The sequence below is a fragment of the Typopeltis vanoorti genome, chromosome 7 (genome assembly GCF_054136105.1).
Source record: "Typopeltis vanoorti isolate ZY-2024b chromosome 7, IOZ_Tvanoo_1.0, whole genome shotgun sequence".
Taxonomy (NCBI): domain Eukaryota; kingdom Metazoa; phylum Arthropoda; class Arachnida; order Uropygi; family Thelyphonidae; genus Typopeltis; species Typopeltis vanoorti.
The window spans coordinates 29,154,439-29,181,794 of NC_143555.1; the positions used below are offsets into that span (position 1 = coordinate 29,154,439).

At 36.3% G+C, this 27,356-nt stretch overlaps 1 protein-coding gene across 2 annotated transcripts in view; it reads right to left on the bottom strand.

The window, feature by feature from the left end:
- LOC150104544 (ras GTPase-activating protein-binding protein 2-like) overlaps nt 1–27,356 on the bottom strand; it is a 284,999-nt gene that overhangs the window by 177,575 nt on the left and 80,068 nt on the right. For both annotated transcript variants that reach the window (XM_090395758.1, XM_090395757.1), the window contains one exon: nt 10,321–10,399. In XM_090395758.1, coding sequence (XP_090251884.1) covers nt 10,321–10,399 — 79 coding nt within the window. The remainder of the gene's footprint in view (nt 1–10,320; nt 10,400–27,356) is intronic.

The following is a 27,356-nucleotide window of genomic DNA, read 5'->3' on the forward strand; positions in this document are numbered from 1 at the left end:
CTATAAAACCCTTTAAGTAACCTAAATGTTTCTATCATCCCTCTTTTCTTCCTATCAGCCAACTTCTGCAATCCATACACCCTCAATCTATCCTCATAGGGAATATTCCCTAGACCATTCACCATCTTGGCCACTCGCCTCTGTATCTTCTCCAGTGCCTCCTAATCTCTAAGAAACCAGGAGGCCAGACCTAAGCACAGTAATCCAGATGTGGACATATCAAGGCCTTAGAGGAATAACAACATGCTCCTCTCTCTACTTGTTAATGTGTTCTTCAATAGCCAAGTAATCTTATGGGCTACCTTAATAACAGAAATATGTCCTCTAAGTCTACCACCACCACCCCTAAATCTGTAGCTTCATCTATTTCTTGGAGTACAGTACAATCAATGTGGTACACAGCTTGTAATCTATTTATCCCAAAATGCATAACTTTACATTTCTCCACATTAAACTGATACCCATTATCTTTTAACCATACTGACAGCCTATTTAAATCATTCTGCAAGCTCTCCACATCACCTTGATTAACTATTACTGTAACTAATTTTGCATCATCAGCAAACAACTGAATATTTCTTTTCAAGTGATTACCTACATCATTTATGTACAAATTAAACATTAGTGGCTTCAGCACTGAACCTTGCAGGACACCACTAGTCACTTGTTTTTACCTCCATTCTGCCCCTCCATATACCACTTTTTGATATCTGTTTAGCAGCCACCCTCTTATCCACATAAGCATTGTCATATCCATCCCCATTTGTTTTAATTTGCATAACAGAGTTCCACATGGTATTCTGTCAAATGTCTTTGCAAAACCAGCAGAATCATTGTGTATCCATTTCCTTTATCCAAATCACCTATTATTCTATTATAAAAAGTTAGTAAATTACTAAGGCATGACCTGTCCTTCACAAAGCCATGTTGCCCCCTCAAACAGAATCATATCTTTATCCACCCATTCTTGAATTCTCTTTTTGACCAATTTTTTAGAGTACATTTACCACCATACCTAAGATACTGATTGGTCTATAATTTGCAACTGCAGTCGTAGAACCTCCCTTATGCAAGGAAATATATTTTTGCCCTCTTTCCACTCCCTTGGAAAAATAAAAGAGATGAGAATTTGTCTCATCTCTTTTATTTTAGTAAGAGGCATTGTCAGTTCCCTTGCACATTCTTGCAAAACTCAAGCTGATATCCCATTTAATCCCACAGCTGTGTTTACATTGAGATTCTGCAATGTCCTAAGAATTTTCAATTCATCCACTTTTATTTCTACATTAATGTCTGTAACATATGTAAAAGCAGTAACCTCGCTTGGATGATATACCCTTGCTAAGTGGTCATTTAGTAACTCAACTATTTTATCTGCTTGTCACCTCGTGACCATCATCATCACTCATTAGGTTAATCTTCCGTAGTGATTCTTCCTCTTAATGCCACCTAATGAAAGAATGCTTTAGGCTTTTCTATGGTCTCCTTAGAATTGGAGGCAATGTGGCCACCTTGGTTATGGATAGCTCTTCTGATCCTATGACAAGGTCCAATACTCTCAGACTGTTATTTCCATCCCTCACATGCTGCCTCAAGTAATTATCTCTCAGTAGGTGAATAAATTCCATTTCCTTCCTGCTATGTGATCTTTCTTCCTTCTAGTCTTCATATTTTCATATCTTCCTAGTTGAAGTCCCCCATAATTATCACTCAACCTGCACTAACTTGTCATAGTACCAAGTTGCCAATACATGTGTTCCAAATCATCCATGGAACTTCCTGGCCTATAGCAACAAACAATTGTATATTATGTCTTACTGGCCTGGATCTCACGTGAGACTGCTTCAAAGGAATAGCCATCCTCCCACCTAACTCCTATTCTTTTTGGCTGCAATTCATCTACTGTCATCAGCAGTACCCCTTCCCTCATCATATCTTCCCTGAAAATCCTTCACATTCAATCCCCATAACTACATCATCTGAGGTTAGCCAAGTCTCACTAATGCTATAACTTTTGGCAAGGTTGCACTAACCAATGAAAAAATTACATCATTACTAACTTCCTATCTACAATTTTCCTCCAAATCAGTCTGTTACTTGTCAAGACTCCAACATTATCAGATCTTATATTTCTATCGTCTAAGGCACTTTGTACCGTATCAATCCACCTATATCTTGGTCTTCCTCTGGGTCGTTTTCCTGCCAACCTGGCAGAGAACACTTGTTTTGCTAATCTTTCCTCTCCCATTCTATTTAAGTGACCAGACCACCTGAGATTAGCTCTGCTAATGCATTCCTGGATGCTAACAATGTCAAGTTCTTTCCTAATATCCTCATTTTTAATATGATATTGCCATTGATGCCATCTGTTCACGCCTCTAATCTTTCTCAGGACTCTCATATCAGTGGTCTCTAGTCTTTGGTCAAGTGTTTTACTTCTGACCCAGCTCTCAGATCCATAAGTTAAAACTGGTTTGAACACTGTCTTGTATACAGCTAATTTAGTGTTCTGACTAATTTCTCTCTTATTCCATATGAATTCATTCAATTGACTTCCCACCATACCAGCTTTGCTGATTCTGTTGTCTATTTCTATATTTAATTTACCGTCTTCAGTAAAAATCATGCCTAAGTAGCTGAAATGTTTAACTTGTTCCACAGGTTCTCCATTCACAACACAGTCGACATTTTCAATGATTCTGCCTATTTTCATTGTCTTTGTCTTTTTATTTTCATTGTCTTTGTCTTTTGCTGACGTTCATACCATATCTATTACAACAGCTATTCAATTTAGTCAGAGAATCTTCCAGACTTGTAGCGGATTTATTTAGAAGTATAACATCATCCGCATAAAGCAAAGAGCTGACGTTAACATCTCCAATTTTGATATCAGGTTTAATACCACTTTCCTTCATAATGTGATCCATATAGATAATGAATAACAGAGGGGATAATGTACATCCTTGTCTCACACCAGATTTAACATTAAACCATCTTCCTGTACTTCCTTCAATTCTAACTGCTGACTTACAACTCAAATAAAGACTAAGTATTGCTTGATATAATGCCCCATTGACACCATATAGCTGCAGCGTATTGAATAGCTTCTCTCTTGGCACCTTGTCATATGCCTTTTCCAAATCGACAAAACTTAAATACAGATCTTTGTTATATTCCCATTTCTCGATTATTTGTCGTAAAGTGAAGATCTGATCCTGACAGCCTCTATTTGGCCTGAATCCAGCTTGTTCTTCACCAAGCTGTTCTTCCACAATTCTTCTCAACCGTTTCTCAAGTATACTTGCATAGATCTTCCCAGGAACACTCAGTAGGGAAATACCTCTGTAATTCTCACATTCAGTTTTATTTCCCTTTTTATATATGGGTACTATGAGAGCTCTACTCCAATCATCGGGAATTCATCCCTCTGTCCAGGCTTTCTGAACTATGCAGTGCAGCCACTGTAAGACTTTTATACCACCATACTTCAGCATTTCTGGTCGAATATCATCTACTCCTGCTGCCTTTCCACATTTCAAGCCTTTGATGGCTTTTTCTACTTCAAGTATGGATATGTATTCCTGACTGCCTGCCTGGTCAGTATTTTTTACCACTGTGCTGTCATCACTGCTTGTTTCATTTAGCAGTTTTTCAAAGTAATTACTCCATACTTCAAGGATATCTTTTTCTCCTGTTTTCATGTCACCTTTATCATCTCTCAGATGATAAAGGTGACATGAAACCTTGGAGATTCAGTTTGTCACTGAATCTCCAAGGTTTGATTCCTGTTCTCAAACTCTTTCATTTTCTTTTCAATAATCTTTCTGTATTTTAGTCTACAGTTCACATCTGAGAGCTGCTCAACTTTTATTCGCTTTAAAACTTTCTTACATGTTATTCTTTTCAATATGAAATTCAATTTTATCCTGCTCAAGACTAAATAGTGATCACTTCCAATTTCAAATCCTCTATACACTCTGGTGTCCTGCATCAGGGAGAAAACATCACTATCAACAATAACATAGTCAATGAGACTTTTCTTATTCCTTGCCTCTTTTCTCCATGTGAATTTGTGCACATTTTTATGTGGGAACATGGTGTTAGTAATAACCAGTCCATGTCCTGAGCAGAAATCCAACAGATATTTGCCATTATTATTAGCTTTGCTCTTTTCTCCAAATTTTCCCAAAATATTTTTGTATGTCTCACAATCATTTCCTACTCTGCTATTTAGATCCCCAACAAGGACCAACTTTTCCTTTTTCATTGTGTCAGTTGCTTTTTCTAAAGCGTCAAAAAATTCCTCCACTTCTACCTTAGTAGAACCTTCTGTGGGACCATAGGCACAAATAAGTCTCATTGTCCAGTTCCCCATTCTCATATTTGCCCACATTACTCTACTTGAGACTGACTGCCATTCAAGAAGATTAGCCTCGTATTTTGTGTTGAATACTATGGCTACTCCTTCTTTTCCTTGGTTTTCATTGCCTGAATATAACATTTTGCATTTATTGCTCAGAAAGATCTCACCAGTTTTGGTCTTTTTTGTTTCAGTCACCCCTATTATGTCGATCTAGTACTTATCTAATTCCTCAGCTAGCTCCATTTCTTTGCCATTCAGGCTTCTTACGTTGATAGTACCGATCTTTAACTCTGGTGATGTTGAGTTGGGGTTTGTTTTCAAATTTGTTCCAGTAGCTGACTTTTTGCTGTTCGCCCTGGTTCCCTGGCGAAAACAATGGGGGCCTTGTTTAACCGGGCGACGCCCCCGGCATGAAATTTTGTCATGTTGTACCATCCTTTTTTATATTGGTTTAACCAATAAGAATACAATTTGGTCGGCTAAATCCCAAATTGCCAGCCCATCCTCGTTCGTTCAGTATCAAAGTAGATACCCAACAGCGTGCACCACGAGAAGGTGAGGATTGGACATTGGGTCAGAAGCCCTGGTCGGTTCTCTGCATTCCTTTAAAGGCTATGTGGAGGTCTCCTCTCAGTTATACAGCTTTTACCCTTAAGCACCCCATTTATTATTGTTTAATTATTTAATCTAGAATATGTATTAGTAATGAAAGGAGTCTGTATTAAAATGTCATTCAATTTGTTTAATTTATTCCTATAATTATATTGTAAGAAACTGTATACATGCAAGTTTAATGTACCCTATGTGAACTGTGATATATTTTTTTTATTAGTATTTCTGCAAGAGAATGTAAATATGTAGAATTCTGTTGGAGAAGCATTCAGGACAGAAGGAGTAAAGTAACGGGGGGACAGTAACGGATTCAGAAATGGCATAAATAAATTAAGAAAGGACTGGGAAATTAATAGGCAATTAGGAATATTTATACGGAATTCCAATTGTTTTGAGGAAGAACAGTGCAAAGCTGAATTTAATGCATAGAAGACAACAATGAATAAGTAGATTACCTAAAATTAGTGCATCAAGACTTGTGAAGCTCTATTTTAAATATTTCAGTTATTATAGTGAAGATTTCTTTGGAATAGTGTTACTTCAAAGAGTGATAGTTAGTTACATGTTTAAGTGTGCCTATAGTGAATCCAATGTGTAAAAGATGTAACCCGTTAAGAGCAGTCCATTTTTTTTATATTTCAGCGTGAAGAAATAAGAGTTAGATCCACCTGATATATCTTAACATTAACTGTGGCATTCTACTAAAAATAGCCAAAGTATGGAGCTTTAAAGTTTTTCCCTCCTTGAAGTGATAACTGCCTCATAATTGAATTAAGTGTTTGTTGACTAAGAGAGAATTAGAGAATTCTACCTTAAGAATATTTACTGTAAGATTCTGTAACATTGAATTGTGTGAACCATTTTTAATTATTCGGAAGAATATAGAATTGACAGCTGGATGTCTGATGCCTAATGTTTTATGTTTGTTATGAGTATTTGAACTAAGTTGATTTGCATTATCTTGTTTTCAAAGTTATACTTCAATGTACATGTTATATAACCCTGCATTAAATGTTTTGTTTTATTGATTTCAATTTGGTGTTTGCCTGATTCTCTTTCATTGCACCGCTCATAAAGTTTATCGGACCTTGCAGAAGCCTTAAATAATAATATTAACCTCAGCCTGTAGAAAAGTGAGATTGCAAAAGTTAGTTGATGATTGATTCCACTATATTATATAGACTAATCTGAATATAGGGTAGCGCAGGATAATATAAATTTCTCTATATTTGGATCAGTAATCAACCAACAATTAATTAAGAAAAAACGGATAAATTAAATAAGAATAACGTTCCAACAAGATGGCGGATTCAAAGCCAGGATGTACGACACAACAAAATGGCACAGCCGACAGGATGTGAACTCACTAGCGTAAATTGAGTAATTAAATTTTTTTGTGCTATTGTGGAAGAAGTAATCCTTAAAACCTTAATAGTAAAATTAAGTGAATCACAGTGAGCAGGTTGTGAACCAGAATCAGGCAAAGAAAGAAGTTATTTTTGGATTCAGATTTTTAAATTTAAGTTTGTAGCTGATATATTAATATGGCAGTTTCATCTAGTTCGAGAATGTCAGATAGTGAATTTTTTCGTACAGTGAACCCACAACAGGTGTTTCCTCAGTTTTCGGGTGAGGAATCATGATGTGCTGTCTTTCTTTTCTTTTGTTGAAAAACTTAGGGAAATAGCAAACTGGACTGACCTTCAATTATTAATATTGTTGAGAAGTAAATTAATTGGAAATCAAAAACATTTTTATACTCATCCCCAATTCTCAAAGAAACTTTAGAGTATCAGAAATTTAAGGATGTTTTAATTTTGCAATATTCTAGATTAAGAAGTATTGGCCCTAACTTATGGAAACTACAGAGAGTCACACAAAAAAGATAGAGAAACTGTCACAGATTTTTACAATCGTTTGTTTACACTATCCAACGGTTTAAATGTGAATAACGAAGATAAACCTCACTTAGATTGGGCTGTGTTCCAACAAGGTGTTAGACCAGAATTAAGGGAAACAGCTTACAAGAAGAGAATTACCACATTAGAAGAGCGTTTTAAAAAGTGAAGGAAAAAGAGCAAATGATAGGAGACTTTTCTCCCTCATCCAATCTAAGCCATATAAATGTCTTAGAAAGGGCTGCTTGTTCCTCTAACATAATCGAAACTGAAAGGGAGAATAAAAAGGAGAAAGGAAAGAAGAAAGGTATTGGGGAAAATTCTATAAATCTTAATCAAGTGTCGGACAGTGAAGATCAGTCTAACAAAAGGAAATTAATGGAGGAAGTGAAAACTATGGTTCGCCATGAAGTGGAGAGATTGCAGCAACCAATAATAAATCATCTTGATCAAGTGGTGGCACAACTAGCAACTATTACCTTAAAATCTCATGAGAATCACAACCTCTCAACAGATGGAATCAACGAGATGATAGAACAGGAAGTACAAAGACAAAATCAGCCATATTAACAAGCCTGGATAAAGTGATGCAAAAATTAGAGGGTTTAATCAACAAGTGCCAATTGTCTCTCAAACTCAGGAAAGGAAGGAATATCTCTCAACCCTTAGAGATCCTCCTAAATGTTTCAGGTGCCACAAAACTGGACACATTGCCAGAAATTGCTCTTATATTAGAGAAAAATACTCCAACAACTCATGGGATTCTAATTTTGGATATATCCTTCATGGAAAATGCAGTACTTATCAAAGTTCCCTCAAATCAGATGAGTCAATGATGAAGATTAAAGGAAATATCCAAGGATTCCAGTGTAATATTTTATTAGACACAGGCTGTAATGCTTCAACTATTAGTAGAGACTATTTCCTACAAATAAAGCATAGATTAAGGAAGGATATAGCTCAATTAAGGAGGCCTGTTAGGCACTATATTACATAGACTAATCTGAATATAGGGTAGCGCAGGAAAATATAAATTTCTCTATATTTGGATTAGTTTATATAATATAGTGGAATCAATCATCAACTAACTTTTGCAATCTCATTTTTCTACAGGCCGAGGTTAATATTATTATTTAAGGCTTCCGCAAGGTCCGATAAACTTTATGAGTGGTGCAATGAAAGAGAATCAGGCAAACACCAAATTGAAATGAATAAAACAAAACATTTAATGCAGGGTTATATAACATGCACATTGAAGTATAACTTTGAAAACAAGATAATGCAAATTAACTTAGTTCAAATACTCAGAACAAACATAAAACATTAGGCATCAGACATCCAGCTGTCAATTCTATATTCTTCCGAATAATTAAAAATGGTTCACACAGTTCAATGTTACAGAATCTTACAGTAAATATTCTTAAGGTAGAATTCTCTAATTCTCTCTTAGTCAACAAACACTTAATTCAATTATGAGGCAGTTATCACTTCAAAGGGGGAAACACTTTAAAGCTCCATACTTTGGCTATTTTTAGTAGAACGCCACAGTTAATGTTCTTCCTATATCCTTATATCTCCAAGTATAAAGGTTTCAGTCTATAAAGAGCTTGAGGTTTAGCAGCAGTGGTGGGTGAAAAGAATGTAAAAGAGAATGTCTATGTATTTGAACTTGGGTAGCATGGGAAAGGAGATATTTTGTTGGATAGCCATGATTGTGTGAGTAAATGTTGCAAGCAAGATGTGTGGAGACAGAAATACAGCTGAGAAAGGAAATGGAAGGCATCAAGACTAAGTTGAGGAGGAGGAGTGAAGAGATTAATTTAAACTAAAAAGGTAAGTTAGCACAAGGAAAATGAGAGTTGATGTGAGTGAAGGTCACAAGAGAGCAGGAAGAGAACAAGTTAAGAGAATTGAGGAGACAGGGAAAGAGAGGAAACTGGAGAAAGGGGAAAGAATGTGGGAGCAAGGGATAGAGAGATAAGAGGAAGGAAAGAAGGACAGTGAGAATTTAATTCACCATCATTTAATTCACTATTGATGCTGTTCACATCCACTTTACATTATCACACAGAGACAACACACTATCTTCCCTCTCACACATTTCTGTTGCAAAATCCCTAACAACAATCCTAAATCTCTTGCTACATGATTCATGCTATACTACCTCTCAGGTCATTCATACCAGTCATCATTATCATCTCTTCTAGATTTTCACCTCACTTCATTGCTATAGCAACACAATACATCGCTTCTTCAAGCAAACACTCCTCTTACACTCTACTGTGTACATCCTGAGTCACTGAATCTCCATACATAACATTTCTCCCAGCTTCATTCATTCTTGCACTGGCATCCAAAAACCATTTTGCTTCCTTTCTCTCTCTCTCCCCCTCTCTATTCCTTGCTTCCACATTCTCTTGACTTTCACCAGTTTCCTCTTTTCCCTGACGCCCCCCCCCTCATTCTCTTGCCTTCTTCTCTCTCCTGCTCTCCCATGCCCTTCTCTCATAACAACATAACAAAACAACTCTCATTTTCCTTGTATTAGCTAACCTCTCTAGTTTTTTAATCTCTTCATTATTATTATTATTCCTGACACCTCCAAGGAGTCCGAAGACTCATCGCAGGAGGACACCTACAACTGTCTCAACCACTACACTGAACCTCTACTATGAATCATCTCCATCAACGCCATCTACTGCCTACCTCCACCACAACTAGTATTTTTTGTCTGTAAATTGGGTGTGTTCTGAAGGGCCGATTTGTCTGTATGCAGGATGAAAAACCCAAGTTTCCGGGAGAAAAAACCCTGCTACCACCGCATGAGATCGGCTAACTCACCTTCGATTGAAATCGTCCAGATAAAGATTCCTCCCGTCATGACGAGAATCGAACTTAGGCCTATTCCAATTGAAGGACACAATGTACCGTAGTTCTTCCAATTAATCTTCCTCAACTTGGTCCTCATGCCTTCTATTTTATTTATTCAGCAGCTGTATTTCTATCTCCACACATCCTGCTTTTCCCAAACATTTACTCACACAATCATGGCCACTAATCAAAATATTCCTTCTCCCATGTTACCCATGTTCAAATACATAGATAATCTCTTTCACATTCTTTTAACCCTCTTACTACTGGAATTAACAAAGGTCTCACCCATTTCCAACATACTATGCTTCTAAAGCCTAAGCTCTTTATAGACCTAAACCTTTATACTCAGAGACATAAGACTAATAGTGTGAAAAGAAAGCTATTTGCTTACAGAACACAGGATAGTTTCTCTAAGCTCGCTAATTATTTTTATGTTTTATCTCTTTTGTCTAGATCAATGCACAGTTCCGTCACTAGTACATTTACAACATTTGCCTGCAAATGGCTTGGAGTTTTCATCCATATAAAAATGAGTGTATATATATATATAAATAAAGTAAAAATATGTTTTACCTTAATAATTCCTCATTATGTTTGCTGAAATATGGTATGTCAGTGTTCAGTAAGATGTTATGAAAATCTTTAGCTTTACCTGGAAGAAGTAAGTTCAGAAAATTTCAGCTTGTGAAAAAGAAGCTGAAAAGCAATGAAAAATTTAACAAATATTTCCACTAAACAAAAAAAAAACAACAATATCTATACATAGAAATAGCAGAAATAATACTACACTTACCTTCTTTTCCCAGCTGCCTCTTAACTCGGTTAACATACATATTTTTTAAAGAATTGAATGACTAGAACCGAAATTTAAGTAAAAAGGTTTTAATATAAAAACACGACTAGTTTCGGCTTGTAACAGCCTTCATCAGGTGACATTATAAAAGAAAGAATAAAGAAAAAACACCAAAACACTGAAGCTTAAATAAACTATGAACATCATAGAGAGTCTCTATACATAATTGACATTAAATTGTTGTGGTTGTATTTAAAGCTGTTCTTTCATTAGTTGTATTGTTGGGAAAGTGCGTACTAGTAGCATCTCAAGATACTATACAAGCAAAATCATGGACTGGCTATGGGTAATCCTTTATCATCTGTACTCGCAAATATTTACTTAGAGGATTTTGAAACCAAGGCTATCTCTTCCTTTATTCTAACACCTAAAGTTTGGAAAAGCTATGTAGATGATGTCTTCATTATTTGGAGTCATGGACATGATTCCCTTATGGTTTTCCTCGAACATCTCAATAGCCGACATCAAAGTATTAAGTTTACTGCCAAGCTTGAAACGGATAATTCCTTGCCTTTTTCTTGATGTCAAATTGACTTGCTCTTCTGGTAAACTCAAAATATCGATGTATAGAAAGCCCACACATACCAACAGATATCTGCATAGTCAGTCCCATCACTTCCCTCCTCATAAACTTGGAATAATTTCCACCTTGGGACATAGATCCCATTCTCTTCTGGATGACCCAAATGAGCTGCTTACAGAAATAAACCATCTCAAGACTTCTTTTCGAAGTTAATGGATATTCCAAGAGAATCGTTGAAAGATTCCTTCTTAATCCTCCTAGACATCACTCAGAAGAAACAAATAGATTCAAAGGCAATATATATCTATCCCTTACATAAGTACATTTCACATAAATTAGCAAAAGTTCTAAGAAAATACAATATCAGAACCTTGTTCACTCCACTTCCGAAGATCCGTTTCTTAATAAGCCACCCAAAACCTTGTCATCATCATCAACTCAAATACCCTGGTGTATATAAAATATTGTGTGATTGTGATATTCCTTATTTTGGGCAAACAGACAAATCTGTCGAATTACGTATGGAAGAACACATGAGGGACATTACTTACAAGAGACAGCGAGTCAGTGCATTATCAAGACATATCCGTTTCTCGGCTAATCCTAATGATGAAAACCAAAGTCACAAAGTCTGCTGGAAAAAATCTACTAACATCTTCCGTTGCAATGATGAATTAGAGAGAAAAATCGTGAAATCTAGAGAAATCATCTTCAATCCTGTTCATCTAAATAATAACTTGAACAACAACCTCCCAGATTGTCATTCAGCTGTAATCACATACTGGCGTTCACGAGATGCTACTGGCACGCACTTTCCCAACAATACAACTAACGAAAGAACAGCTTTAAATACAACCACAACGATTTAATGTCAATTATGTATAGAGACTCTCTATGATGTTTATAGTTTATTTAAGCTTCAGTGTTTTAGTGTTTTTTCTTTTTTCTTTCTTTTATAATGTCACCTGATGAAGGCTGTTAAAAGCTGAAACTGTTGTGTTTTTTTATATTAAAACCTTTTTACTTAAATCTCGGTTCTAGTCATTCAATTCTTTATAAATATATATATATATATATATTTACAGAATTCATTTTTACTCAGTTGGAATATTACGAAAAACCTTTAATGACTAATACCAAGAGATAAAAAGATGACATGATATATTTGAAAAGATACTACTAGTTTCGTTGAATTGATCAACATCTTCAGGTATCACAATCAAAGAAGTATATAAAGAATTACAGAGACTTAAAATTGTAATAACAGAACAAGTACAAAAACACAGTAGCGTGTTTGAAAACAAAATGCGAGCTTGAGTTTCAAACAAACGTATATTATGCACTGTCGCAAGTGCACCAGTACTGAACAGAGGCAATGTGTGCATCAGAGAGATTAAAACTCAGGCTGTTGTTGATATGAGAAGAATCTAAAGAAATTTCCCTAGATTCAACAATCTTTCTCTCGAGTTCATCATAGCACACATGGATGTTAGAAGTTTGAGTCCAGTTCACAATGTGCTGGCAGCCTTCATCTGAGTTAGCTGAAAAGAGAACGTGGCTGGAGAGAGCGCTAGCTCCAGTCCTGTTATAAGAGATGTCTCGACGATGTTCTTCCAAACGTAGAAGGATGGATTTAGCAGTCTGACCATAGTATGGCTTTCCACAATCACATAAAATCTTGTACACTCCTGGAAACTGAGTTGGAAGATGTTTCTCTTTAGGTTTGCTAAGTATTGAACGAAGTTTTGGAAGCATAGCGAAGCAAGTTTTGAAGTTAAACTTCTTGAGAATCTTTGACAGTTTTGGTGAAACAGAGCTGATGTAAGGCAAAGAGATGAAGGCTCTTGGGAAGAGGGATCTTCAGAAGCAGTTGAGTGACTGGGGGAAAGAAATTTGTCAATTTTCATAGGAAAGAAACCATTATTAATAAAAGTTTTTTTAAGAAAAAGGAGTTCATTTTCAATTTCTGTTTCTTCTGTAAGTAATGATTTGGCTCAGTGAGCTAAGGTGGAGATAATACCAAATTTTTGTGGGGGATAGTGATGGGAGGAAGCATGAAGGTATCTATCAGTATGAGTAGGCTTTCTAAAAATTGAGATTTTAATACTCTCAGCACATCTGGTAAATTTCAGGTCTAAAAAGGGGAGGCAGTCATCTGATTCTAGTTCAAAGGTAAAAGAGATTTTTTCATGGCACTTGTTTAGGTGGTCTAAAAATAAATTGAGGTTGTTGACACCATCTTCCCAGATGAGGAAAATATCATCAATATAGTGATACCAGAATTCTGGTTTAAGATGGAAGGAGTTAATAGCTTTTTCTTCAAAATCATTGAGAAATATATCTGCGAGAATCAGAGAGAGCGGGCTGCCCATGGCCAGACCTGAGTTTTGTAAGTAGATCTTATTGTCATATTTGAAGTATCCTGACTTTATGCAACGGGAGAGAAGAGCAAAGAGTTTTTTTGATAATTTGTTCTTGAGAACAAATTATCCAAAATTCTTCCTGAAACTTACCAGATGTGCTGAGAGCAGTGGCGCACCCAGAGGGGGGGGGGGGGCAAGGGGCCCAGGTACCCCCAAAGAAAAGGAAAAAACACTAGAAAAATTTCCAAAAATCTTTTCCTAATTAAAATTCTTTTTTTTTATTTATGTTGTATGCTACTTATGAATTAGTGATCACTGCAGATGCTCAGTTATAGGTTGTATGCGATGCTGTTAAACTGTGAATGAAATTATTATGTATATTTTGTTCTTCATTCACATTTAACATAACCTATCATATATTAAGCATGACTTGTTTAAAAATTATTTGTTAATCCCTTGCTTAAGAATTATTTTTCATGTATTATTCCTGAATTTCATCAGCTATTATTTGATTAAATAATTTTAATGTATATTTTACTATTGGAAGGACCCAGTGATAAATATCATTTATCTTATTTACTTTATTCCTTCAATAATATTATGAGAAATTATATGTATATAATTTAATGTACCTTATATATATACTGTAACATATATTTTATTATTATTAATTGTAAATGAAATGAAAGAGAAAATTAAGTAATTGTAATATTTTATTAATGTTTTTCATTACTCAATGTAAAAGTATAGCCTTATGAACATTAACGTGACTGTTTACGCTTTGTTCGTTGCCATGGAGAGAGAAATAAAATGGAACGCGCGTAGGTAGACCGTGAGCTTCGATAACGAGGAAAGAAGAAAAATATATGAGTGGTAATATAAGAGTAAAGAAGAGAGAGTTTTTGGAAGCAAAAAAAGGAAGGATATAAGCAAGTGGGTGAAAGTAAATAAAAAGGACTGAAGGGCAGGAATTCAAGAGAGTAGTAATTAAAAGTGTGCTAAGACGAAGTGAAAACTTAAAGATAGCTGAAGGTAAAGTCAGCAGTGGCATTAATAGGGATTTGGTGCCGTATTTGGATAATTAAAGGACTGGAAGGTTAATGAAGGATTCAGAATAGATCCAGTTAGCTTAGAATTACTACTTATTTCTATATTGCTTTTAGGAAGAATTGTACGGAGCTTAATTTGTTGTGAAGTAGTAAACAAGGATATCAATCTGCCCTATAGTTGCCGTCGAGAATTGTGAAGCGCGACAAATAATAATCTAGTTATGACCTTGAAGAATTCTTTTTAAATGTGTTCCATAGGTGTAATAAATATAATTTGGAGATGTGCTCACATTAAATCTGACGTGCTGAAGATTAATTCCGGTAAGGACAGTCATATTTTATTTGTTTCTGTGTAAGAAGACTTGAGTGATAGTTCCATTTGCTCATTCTAACATTTACTTCTAACTTGGCATATCGCCAAGTTAGAAGTTAAAAATAATTTGCCTTGAAATAATATCTGCCGTGTTTAATGATATAATAAGTGCCAGCTGAGAGTTAAGTGTGGAGTATAACTGAGAAATATGAGCAACCTAATTAAACAAGAAATTCTGTTGTATTAATCTGAGTAAAGAATTTTGTAATTGAGAAAACTGTGAAACTTGTATATGAAGATTTTGAAGACTGAATTAATATGAATGATTTGACCCGATGTACTAACTTAATTGGAATGTCTCGTTTTAGAAGTGGAATTCATGTATTTGTAATATAACCTTGTATTAAATGTTTTGTTTTATTAATTTCAATACTATGTTTGCCTGATTCTTTTTTATTGCACCGTTCATAAATAATTCGAATCTAGGGGGAGCCTCAAGTGAAAAATATTGAATTCGGCCTGAATGAGTGAGGAGACTGCTAATTTAATTGAAAATTGATTCTACTATTTTATATGGACTAATCTAAATATAGGGTGGCGCAGTATTTCTCTATATTTGTATTAGTGATCAATTGGCAATTAATAGATTTTATTAATAAGAGTACGTTACAACAAAATGGCGGATTCGAAACTAGGATGTACGTTCCAACAGTAGAATTTAGTAGATGCTCAGTTATAGGTCGTATGCGATGTGTAGTGTGTATTCGCAAAATGTCTACTCAACTCGCCCTCCCCCCCCCAAAGGTTAAATCCTGAGCACTCGGCACCCTCCAAGATTAAATCCAGAGTGCGCCACTGGCTGAGAGTATTAAAATCTCAATTTTTAGAAAGCCTACTCATACTGATAGATATCTTCATGCTTCCTCCCATCACTACCCCCCACAAAAATTTGGTATCATCTCCAGCTTAGCTCACCGAGCCAAATCATTACTTACAGAAGAAACAGAAATTGAAAATGAACTCCTTTTTCTTAAAAAAACTTTTATTAATAATGGTTTGTTTCTCTCCTATGAAAATTGACAAATTTCTTTCCCCCAGTCACTCAACTACTTCTGAAGATCCCTCTTCCCCAAGAGCCTTCATCTCTTTGCCTTACATCAGCTCTATTTCACCAAAACTGTCAAAGATTCTCAAGAAGTTTAACTTCAAAACTTGCTTCACTACACTTCCAAAACTTCGTTCAATACTTAGCAAACCTAAAGAGAAACATCTTCCAACTCAGTTTCCAGGAGTGTACAAGATTTTATGTGATTGTGGAAAGCCATACTATGGCCAGACTGCTAAATCCATCGTTCTACGTTTGGAAGAACATTGTCGAGACATCTCTTATAACAGGACTGCAGCTAACACTCTCTCCAGCCACGTTCTCTTTTCAGCTAACTCAGACGAAGGCCACCAACACATTGTGAACTGGACTCAAACTTCTAACATCCATGTGTGCTATGATGAACTCGAAAGAAAGATTGTCGAATCTAGGGAAATTTCTTTAGATTCTTCTCATATTAACAACAGCCTGAGTTTTAATCTCTCTGACGTACATGTTGTCTCTGTTTAGTACTGGCACACTTGCGACAGCACTGAAACAGACAAACAAACATGCTACTGTGTTTTTGTACTTGCTCTGTTATTACAATTTTAAGTCTCTGTAATTCTTTATATACTTCTTTGATTGTGGTACCTGAAGATGTTGATCATTGAACGAAACTAGTAAACTAGTAGTATCTTTTCAAATATATCATGTCATCTTTTTATCTCTCAGTATTAGTCATTAAAGGTTTTTCGTAATATATATATATACACATATATATATATATATATATACATATACATACACACACACATATATGTAGAAAGTTTTTTAACTTGGGTATACTATGTTAAAGATACCAAGCAATTTTATAAGCTAGGTTTTAATCCTTTTTTCCCAAGTAAGCAAACAGATAAGTAAGTCAAGCTGGTGCCTGCACGTAGTGCAAGTGTGAGGCAACTCGTCGTAAAGGTGGAGTAAGATCCGATCACTTTCCTTAGTATTTTCCCCTAATGCAAAACACATCCCCTTGCGGAGATGTATGATGCTATGCATTAAAGGTAAGGGCCACTACCCAGACTGGTATCGACCTTTATTGAGGTCTCATAGGTGGGAGCCAGACCATAAAAATGCCAAGGATGAAGTAATGCAGAGCTAATAAATTTTACCTAAAGAAGTTGCCACAAGGTGCTTTGACCTTATTAAATAAAAACCTCCAGATGACAGCAAGATGTAGAAAGTTTTTATTTTGCTTGGTATCTTTAACATAGTATACCCAAGTTAAAAAACTTTCTACAAATTACTCTTATCCAGAGATTTTTATTTAATAAGGTCAAAGCGCCTTGTGGCAACTTGTTTAGGTAAAATATATAAGCTCTGCATTACTTCACCCTTGGCATTTTTATGGTCTGGCTCCCACTGATGAGACCTCAATAAAGGTAGAAACAGGTCTGGGTAGTGGCTCTTACCTTTAATGCATAGCATCATACATCTCCGCAAGGGGATGTGCTTTGCATTAGGGGAAAATACTAAGAAAAGTGATCAGAGCTTACTCCACTTTTACCACGAGTTGCCTCAGACTTGCACTACGTGTAGGCACAAACTTGACTTACTTGTCTGTTTGCGTACTAGGGAAAAAAGGATTAAAACCTAGCTTATAAAATTGCTTGGTATCGTTAATATATATATATATATATATATATACAGAGCAAATAAATTCACACACTCACATTTTAAAGAAAAATTTAAATTTTGCAAGGAAATAAGTACAAAGATTGAACTTCAACTTTACCTAATAATTTATATGTGTCCTTGTCTGTTTCTAATAAGTTCATTAATTCACTTAGGAATGGACTACCAATGTAGTACATTTTTTTTTTTATTTCTGCATCTTGAAACCATACTTTTATAATGGATTGCATTAAGTTATCCTTCGAATCACAATTTAATTTTCAAAGTCTCTTTTTCACTGTGGCCCACAAATGTTCTGTTGGGTTAGCTATTAGCTATAACTCTCCTGACATTAGTCAGGAGAGTTATAGCTACTGAAGCAATTAGATGTTGTGATTTTTAAGAATCTCTCACTTTTTAGAAGTGTGGCAAGGGGCAGGTTGCTGTTGGAAGATGAGTTCAATATCTTTCTGAATCTGTGGAACCCTTTTCTCCCATATTTTTATGTATTGTCAGTTTTCATCATACCATCAACAGGCACAAGCATTCCTGGACCATCATGTGTAAAACAGCCCCAGAACATTTTTAAGCTGGGTGTTTAGGAGTGTTACACCCTGATATCTTAAGAATGTAAAATTCTCAGTTATCATGGTGTAACATGAAGAGCAAATAAAAAAAAAAAAAAAAAAAAAAACACTGCATTAAAGCTAAAAGATGAATTATTTAAAAGAAAAAGAAATATCCTTGCATCCAATAAAATATATAAAGTATAAAGGTGTTTGTAGGACTAACTAACAAAAAGAAAGAATATATTAATGTTGTAATATGATATAAAAGAGAAAATTTAACTAAATAAGACAGCAAAGGATTAGTCATAAGACATGGTATGTGAGAGGCTAGAGATTAAAATATTAAATGAATTCATAGAAAAATTTTGGAAAGGGGATTAAGTTAGAGGCTAGCGGAAGAAAAACAACAGACTATCGCTCAGGGCCGATTCCCAGATTGAGACATCGTTTGGCTAGCCGACCAAAGGACGTTTGGCAGAAAAAAATGCCACCCTAATTTGTCGGTGAAGTAAAAACAAGTAGGGGGCAGAGAAAAGAAGTTAAAGAGGGTGCCGTTAGGAGAGCAAGTATAAAAGGGTTGGAAACCCCCCACAAGGCTTTTTTTGGTTTTTGTTTTGGGTCTGTTCCTGGGGAGTTCTCTATGAGCTCCGTGGCATAGGTTTCACGCGGTTTTCCTGAGTGGAGATTGGGGTTATATCTCCGTCGTCACAACATGGAAACAAAAGTGAGAGGGATTTCGATTCCGGATTTCCTATGTAAGAAGCGAAGAATGCCATAGAGTCAAAGAAAAGGAAACATATTCTTTGTGTTTCAACTTCAGTGACAACCACGAGAAAGGGAAAGCTATAAAGATATCGATATCCAAGTCGCGAGTCGGACAGCCGTCATATAGATGATTCAAAGTGTGTCCTGAATTACGAAAGTTTAAGACCGTGTAAGCATAGTTCAACTCCAAAAGGAACGTAGGAGTAGCAGATTATCGGAGAGGGTTATACCAAGCTAGTTCAATCAGAAAAAGGTAAAGGCCCATATGAAAAACTCAAGAAGGAAAGGTACTGTAAAATATATCTAATGTTAACTAAAATTTGTCTATAATAAGTATCATTATTCTAATACGGAACTGTTGAAGGAAAATTGATACTAGAACTTTAGTATCTGACAGAACATGGCTGTCTGATAGGTATCAGAGAGTTGTGTATGGTGGAGCAGTTTCCAGGAGGCAGAGGGTTACAAGTGGGGTCCCACAGGGCTCAGTACTAGGACCTATATTGTTTAACCTTTATATCAATGACATATCCAGTGGATTGCAGGGGGATATTCAGTTGTTTGCGGATGATGCAAAGCTTGGAAGGATTATTAGTAATAGTGCAGATGTGGTAGCCCTGCAAGAGGATTTAAATAAGCTAGATAGATGGGCAAATGAATGGGGGTGTCAGTTTAATGCAGCAAAATGTAAGGTCTTGAGGTTTGGGAAACATCGATGGGATGCTGCATACTCTATGGGAGGAGTTATACTGGAGGAAGTAGGGGAGACAAGAGATCTGGGGTTGATGATTGATAGAAACCTGAAGTTTAGGGGACATATTGCAAAGGTGGTGAAGGTAACACAAAGGATTGCTGCTATTATGAGAAGGACACTGACCTGCAGAGATAAGAGGGTTATCATTCCGTTGTATAAGTCTCTGATCAGACCACACTTGGACTATTGTTCTCAGATTTGGTCCCCAGGATTTGAAGGGGATAAATTAACTGTGGAAAGGATACAAAGACGGATGACAAAGATGGTTTCAGGACTGTACAAGGATAGTTATGAGGATCAGCTGAGAGAATGTGGACTGCAGAGTTTGGTGGATAGAAGAAGGAGAGGTGATATGATTGAGACTTTTAAACTGTTGAGAGGTGGTTACAGGGTTGACACTGGGGAGTTCTTTCGCTTGGTTGATCAGCGGGAAGGAGTGATGACAAGAGGCCATCCCTGGAAGTTACGAAAGGAAACTGTGAGCAAGAGGGTAAGGAGTGGTTTCTTTGTGTGGAGGGTGGTTGAGCCGTGGAATGCATTGCCCGATGGAGTGGTGGGAGCGAGAACGGTCAGTGGGTTTAAGGAGTGGTATGATAAACTTTGTGTTTCTCAGGGGGGGACCTCCCCTCGATGAGTCTTGACAGACTTTATGTCTTAGAAAGGACCTCCCTCGATGAGTCTTTTGACTCCTTGGAGGCCTGAATAATAATAATAATAATAATAATAAAAGTAAGCTGGCTAGTGTTAATGTTATATGAATAATTAAGTGTCCTGAGAATTTTGCATGTCTATTGTAATGTATGGGAAAGTTAAAATGTCATAGTTGTGTGTTAGTGCAGTAAAAGGTTTAGTTAATCTACTTACGTTTGAATAGTTAAATAGTGTGAATTAATCTTATATGTCCATGTCACATGAAGTTATGTGTTGAAATGTTATGGCGGCATGATCGTAATACCCATTATAGGCTCATAGCCTAATTACTTGTAATAAGTTAATGTTAGTTTGTAAGTATTAAGTTTAGCATTGAATTGAGTAATAACAAAAATTGAATGTACCATGTTAAAGTTTTTAATAAACCTTTGTTCAATGATAAGAAAAGTTGTCTGAAATTGCTGTCCAATGCACCACTTGAAAAATACGGACCTAATCACGTGGGAAATTAATGTGTTAAGAAACGAGATAATGTGTCACGACTGCAACATTGTTTCACTTTCACATATTTTAGTTCTTTCTCCTTGTTTATGTATATAATATCTCAAACTAAATATCCCAAAAGGCGCAGTATAAATACAAATATTAGGCGTACTAAGGGGAGAAATAACTTAAGTATTAGTAAATTTTTTGGTGCGTAGATAATAGTTGAACATAGCTAAGCAGAATTTCTCTAATTGGAATAAAAATCATAAATTGGGACACAACAGGAGTTTGTTGAAAGTGGGGAGAGAAATCTTCTCAGCTGCTGATTTGTGAACATAGGGTACTCACTCTCCTTAAACAAAAAATGGATCTTACCTGAGAATATGACCTTTTTCCACTTCTCAACAGGCCAGTCTTTGTACACTTTTGCCCACTTGAGCATGTTTTTCTGCATAGCCTTCATCAACGGTTGCTTGTTTTTTACTAACTACACTTACTCAAGATTGTTTACTAGTTAGGAAAAGCAAAATGAACCCAAGATTGTCTGCTGCCAAGTCTCTATTTAAGTCTACAGCAGACAATCTTGGGTTCATTTTGCTTTTCCTAACTAGTAAACAATCTTGAGTAAGTGTAGTTTTCCTTTTTCAACCACATTTTCCTTTTCTCTTAGGAAAAAAGATACCTGTCTCTCTAAACCTCTTTAAAATCGCATTGACAGCACCCAAACCACACTCACTGGCAATTTGTCTTTGAGTCATGGATGTGTGCTGAGAAAGATTATGTATTTTTGAATGTTTTCTTGGAGATGTATCCATTTCACGGCTTTTCATTTCAACACTACTAGCTTATCATTTCAACACTACGAATGCCAACTTGTTTGCTATTAAAACGTTTGCACAACACTATTAATGTTTATTAATAGTGTTTTGGAGATGTATTCATTTTATAGCTATGCAAAGTAAATAAAACACTATGAATGCCAACTTGTTTGCACTATTAAAAAGTTTAATTACATGCAGCACTCAACCAAAATAGTGAAAACACACCCACGCACCCACCCACCCACCCATACACCCACCCACCCACACACACACACACACACAACAAAAGGAGTCAAACTAGTTCAGTGAGTGTTTCATACGATAGGTTTATTAATAGGCTTAAGTAAAAGTAAAAAGCAAACACCGAAAGAAATTTGACCTCCTACAACAACAACACCAGCATACGAAGTCCCGACCGCAACTTCGACGAGACCACGTGGTCGTAAACCTATCGTCTGAAACACTCACTGAAAAAGCCAAGAACGCTCTCAGTCTAGGACATAACTTTGCCGTCACGCCAAAAACAAATTCCTAAACTAGAAATTATGATGAAAGTAGAACGGGGTATCCACGATCTTCCGCCAGCAATGGTCAACAACGTGCGACTAGATATAGCTAGTATTATAAACAAGGCTAAGCCTCCAAAAAGCAATATGCCACGTAAACAAATAACTGCCCTAAAAAAGTTATATAATAATAAAAATATTATTATTACAAAAGCCGATAAAGGAAATGCAACAGTTATCTTGAATAAAGAAGAGTATAACAGAAAAATGCAAGATCTCATATGTGACAGTTCCACATATCAAATTATACATCGAGACCCTATGATGTCTCAAAAGAAAAAAGTCCGAAAATTACTGAAAAAAGTGACATCATGGCCCAAAGAAATCATCAGGAAAATAAAACCAATTCATGTTAAACCACCCCGTATTTATGGATTACCAAAAATCCACAAAACTAATATTCCCCTACGCCCCATAGTTGATCGCATAGATAGTCCCACATATAAACTGGCCCGGCATTTAGCCAAGCCGCTTGCCCCTCTTACTGGCAACTCCTCTACTTTTGTAAAAAATTCAATCCATTTCAAAACACTGGTTAAAAATCTAATCCTAAAAGATTCAGACATAATGGTTAGTTTCGATGTCACCTGCTTATTTACCAATGTACCACTTACAGACACTCTTGATTGAATCAAGTCTAAATTTCCCCCAGATATTTTTAAATTATTTCAATTTACCGTGAATGCAGGTTACTTTACATGGGGGGGGAATTCTACAAACAGATTAATGGTACTGCTATGGGTTCCCCCCCTCTCCCCCGTTAGCAAATTTTTACATGGAACACTTTGAAAACAAAGTACTTACCACAGCTACATACAAGCCACAAGTGTGGTTACGCTATGTAGATGATGTGTTTGCCATCTGGCCCCATGGACAAGACACTTTGGATGCTTTTGTCACCTACCTAAACAGCCAACACCCCAAAATTCACTTCACAGTAGAAAAAGAATCAAATAACTGTTTACCATTTCTTGACACATTAGTCACCCGCCTTTCAGATGGTGTACTATCTTTTTCTATTTACAGAAAGCCTACACACACACAGGAAGATACCTACATAAACAATCACATCATCATCCAGTCCAACAGTACGGCATTTTAAAAACAGTTACACACAGAGCCAGAGCCATTTATTCTAACGATACAGCTCTGACCACTGAACTCCAATACCTGCACCATGCGTTCTTAGCCAACGGCTACAATCCCTACAAAATAGATAAAATACTACATAGGCCCATTACTCTGCCCTCCCCTAATACACAAGAATACAACATGACCATTTCTATTCCCTATATCAGAGGCACATTGGAAAAGATAGCCAAAGTATTGTTGAAACATGGCCTTCGCACCACTTTCAAACCTCATGTCAAGCTGGCAACTCTGATCCGCTCCCCTAAGGATAAACTTCACCCTTTAGCACACCCAGGAGTGTATGAAGTTCTGTGTGACTGTGATTTGGCCTATTATGGACAAACAGGAAGATCAGTGAACATCCGCCTGGAAGAACATGAAAGATACATTCGCTACTATTACTATGGCAAGTCGGGACTGGCAGATCACGCTTTGGACACTCCTTCACACAGGATTAGATGGAGGAAAATGAATGTGCTATTTAGGAGTCGTTATAGATCTGAAAGATTATTTTTTGAGTCAGCAATGGCTTTGAAGAATTCTCCCAACCTTAACAAATATGGTTGCATTTGGGAGACGGTTATCCTAAGAAAAACGCCTGGATAACTGCTGTTTTTTTATTTATTTATTTTTTTTTTTTTCCTTCGTTAGAGGGCACCAAAAATAGGACTTTAGATCTTTTTTCTTTTGCAATTATATTGTTTCACTCACTCATTGTTGCGTTTACATGTGTATTGTGCTCTGATGATGCTGAGTTGAAAATCAGCGAAATATAAGCGTTAATAAAACATCTTTGTTGTTAAAAGTGTTTGTGGTGTTGTTAATACCGTGAAAAAGAAGTCATGAACAACCTGTTACAGTCTTCCTAAACGGAGAAGTTCTCAAGGTAGCTAGTGAGCTAAAATACCTAGGGATAATAATAGATGAAAGATTTACCTTCAACAAGCACATCTCATATGTTGCCGAAAAAAGCTGACAAATTGTAAACCTTCTAGCAAAGTCAGCAAGGATTAAGTGGGGATTAGGATAACGAGCACTGAAAACAATATATACTGAAGCTATACTACCATTAATATCTTATGCTGCACCTGCCTGGAAACATTCACTAAAATCAAAGAAAAATGGACAAAAGCTAAATAGAGTTCAATGCCTTATAGCAATATGTATAAGGATACAGGACAATATCTTTCGAGGCAGCTTGCGTTATTGAGGTCTAACACCGATCTGCCTGAAAATACAAGAATTCTCTCTTATGTATGAAGTCACTTCTAGAAGAAATAACAAAAATTCTAACATTGATCCAAATTGCTACGAATGTCTGCTTCACTACAGTATGTGGCCTCACCCAGCAAAGAAAACAAATATTAAGGAGAAGAAAAGCTCTGAAAGTGACGAATTCCATATATACACTGATGGAAGCAAAACTGGAGGGAATGTCGGCTGTTCTTTGTTGCATATAACAGGCAGTCCATTATACAAGAACACTGCTCTAGACTGCATCCTCTCTGTTCCAACAACTAAGTAGAACTTCATTCACTTATATATCTCCAGGAATTAGAAGTCAACACCTCTCATCAAAAGACAACAACAATTTACAGTGACAGTAGCACTATAGACGGCATAAAAAACCAGAACAACCATATAGCGTTAATATAACAGACAAGAAAACTGGTTTGGAATCTCACTCCATCGGGATGGGAAATCAAATTCTGCTAGGTGAACGTACATACTGGGGTTGCAGAAAACGAGAGAGCGGATCAGCTGGCTAAAGAAGTGGCTAGAAACAAGTCCAAAAGTACTCGATATCTGCTATAAAAACACTTGCAGAAGAAAGAAACCTAGATTTGTGGGAAGAAGAATGGAAAACATCAAAAAAACGGATCATCGACAAAAGAATTCTTTCCTAGCATCAGAAACAGACTCCGGCTGAAAAAACACGCCATTTCTTCAGGTTTAACCATGCTACTAACAGGACATGGAAAACTAAGACACTACTTACATAGATTCCATATCCTGGAATCACCATCATGTATTTGTAGTTCACAACTTCAACAGACTGTTGACCACATACTTTACAACTGCCAGCTACTGGACTCCATACAGATGCCCCTCCATACAAATGCAACACGTCATTACTTCCGGAGACAAGTGGTCAGTGTCAAAACAGAGACTTATCGAAAAGTATTACTCAGAACTAATTAAATTTGCCAATAAGATCAACTACCAGTCATTGTACAGTAACATAAATTACTGATATTGTATGAATTATATAGTGTAAATATATGTATATATAAAAATATAAATATAAATATGGATGTAAAAGTCAGAATATGTACATATAGATGTAAAAAAGATGATAAAGATGTAAAAATATAAATGGAAATATGAATATTGATACAAAATTAGAAATGTAAAATATTAATCAGCACTAGGAAGTTACATGTAACATATGCATTGTATGCAATGGAGCATGTAGGTTACTATCATTGGTATGTATATATATTGGTATGTATATATATATATATACATACCAATAATTGTCCAGACATTTCAGAAATTTACAATTGATACCAGCAGGCGAACCCTAATATCGGGCATGTCTACCTTTGGTTTTGATCATCTGCTGCACCCTTTGAGGGAGGCTTTCTACCAATGTGCAGCAGACATCAGGTAGAATTTGTCTCTCTTCCTCCATCAAAGCAGTACTGAGTTCAGCGACAGATTGAGGAAGTGCCGCTCTGTACCTCAATTACCGCCCCAATTCATCCTGCAGGTGTTCAACGAGGTTGAGGTCAGGACTCTGCACAGGCTAAGCTGTTGTTTAACACCCATGACAATGACCAGTGGTTCCACTCCACACCAATACTCCTCCACCAACAAACTTTACAGTGGGTACAACACAGTGTGGTAACAAGCATTTACCAGGCTGCCTCCACACCCACACTCTGCTATGAGACTGGAAACAGGTGAACCTTGATTCATCACTCTAGAGTATCGTTTTCCAATGGTCAATTGTCCAGTTCACACATTCTTTGCACCAAGCCAGACAAGCTGCCTTGATCATCGATGTGATGTTTGGCTTATGTGCCGTGCTCTTTCATGGAAACCCAGTAAATGGAGTTCTTTTCGTACAGTATTAGTGCTCACCATGGTGTTACTGGTGCTCTCAAACTCATCATGGATGGTCTGTGCCAACTGTAGCTGGTTTTTGTGTGCCACCTGTTTTAACACTCTCCTGTCCCTGTCAGTCATGTTTTCCTACACTAGTGTGTCAGAACATCTCCATTAATTTTTGAGTGCTCCAGTTGAGTGAAAGTAGCATGTACGGATATGCCACCAATGTGACAGCCCATGATGACACCTCTCTCGAAGTCACTGAGTTCACATTGTGTTGCCATACGACCTGTATTCAACTGTTATGATGAAATACTGCTTCCTACTATCTTTATACTATTAGCAACCCTGGAATGCTCCATAACTTCAAATAACAGGGTGTCCAGATAATTATTGGAAGATAGTGTATATTTGGAATAAAGGTATGTTATGTATGCTTTTTTTAAGAAAGACAAGTGTCATAAATTTGATAGGTGATATGTAGTTGTCTGGAACAAGCTTCTACAAATGTCCATGTCTGGCATGCATTGAAACTAGCATAAGGTTTGCAGTGATCAAGCAGTAGCTTTTACAAATTAAGTTACTGAGGCAAACAACAGAAAATTTACCCGAATTGCTAAGCTGTTCTTCAGCCATTTAATCTATTTCTGGTGAAGTGGAGAAAAAACAACAACTAGATTTTGGAGTAAAAATACTGTCGTCTCCATGTGCAATGCAATTAGCCAACTAAACCTTCAGCTGTAAATTAATGCTGTAAATTATAAAAGTTCCTATTCTTTAATGCGATTCAAACAGGGCTTTCCCAGCCAGAGGCTATATATGTTGTTCATCTTGTATTTACAAGTATTATTATTGTCATTATCGTTTGGATCACCATGGAGTCATAAGACTCA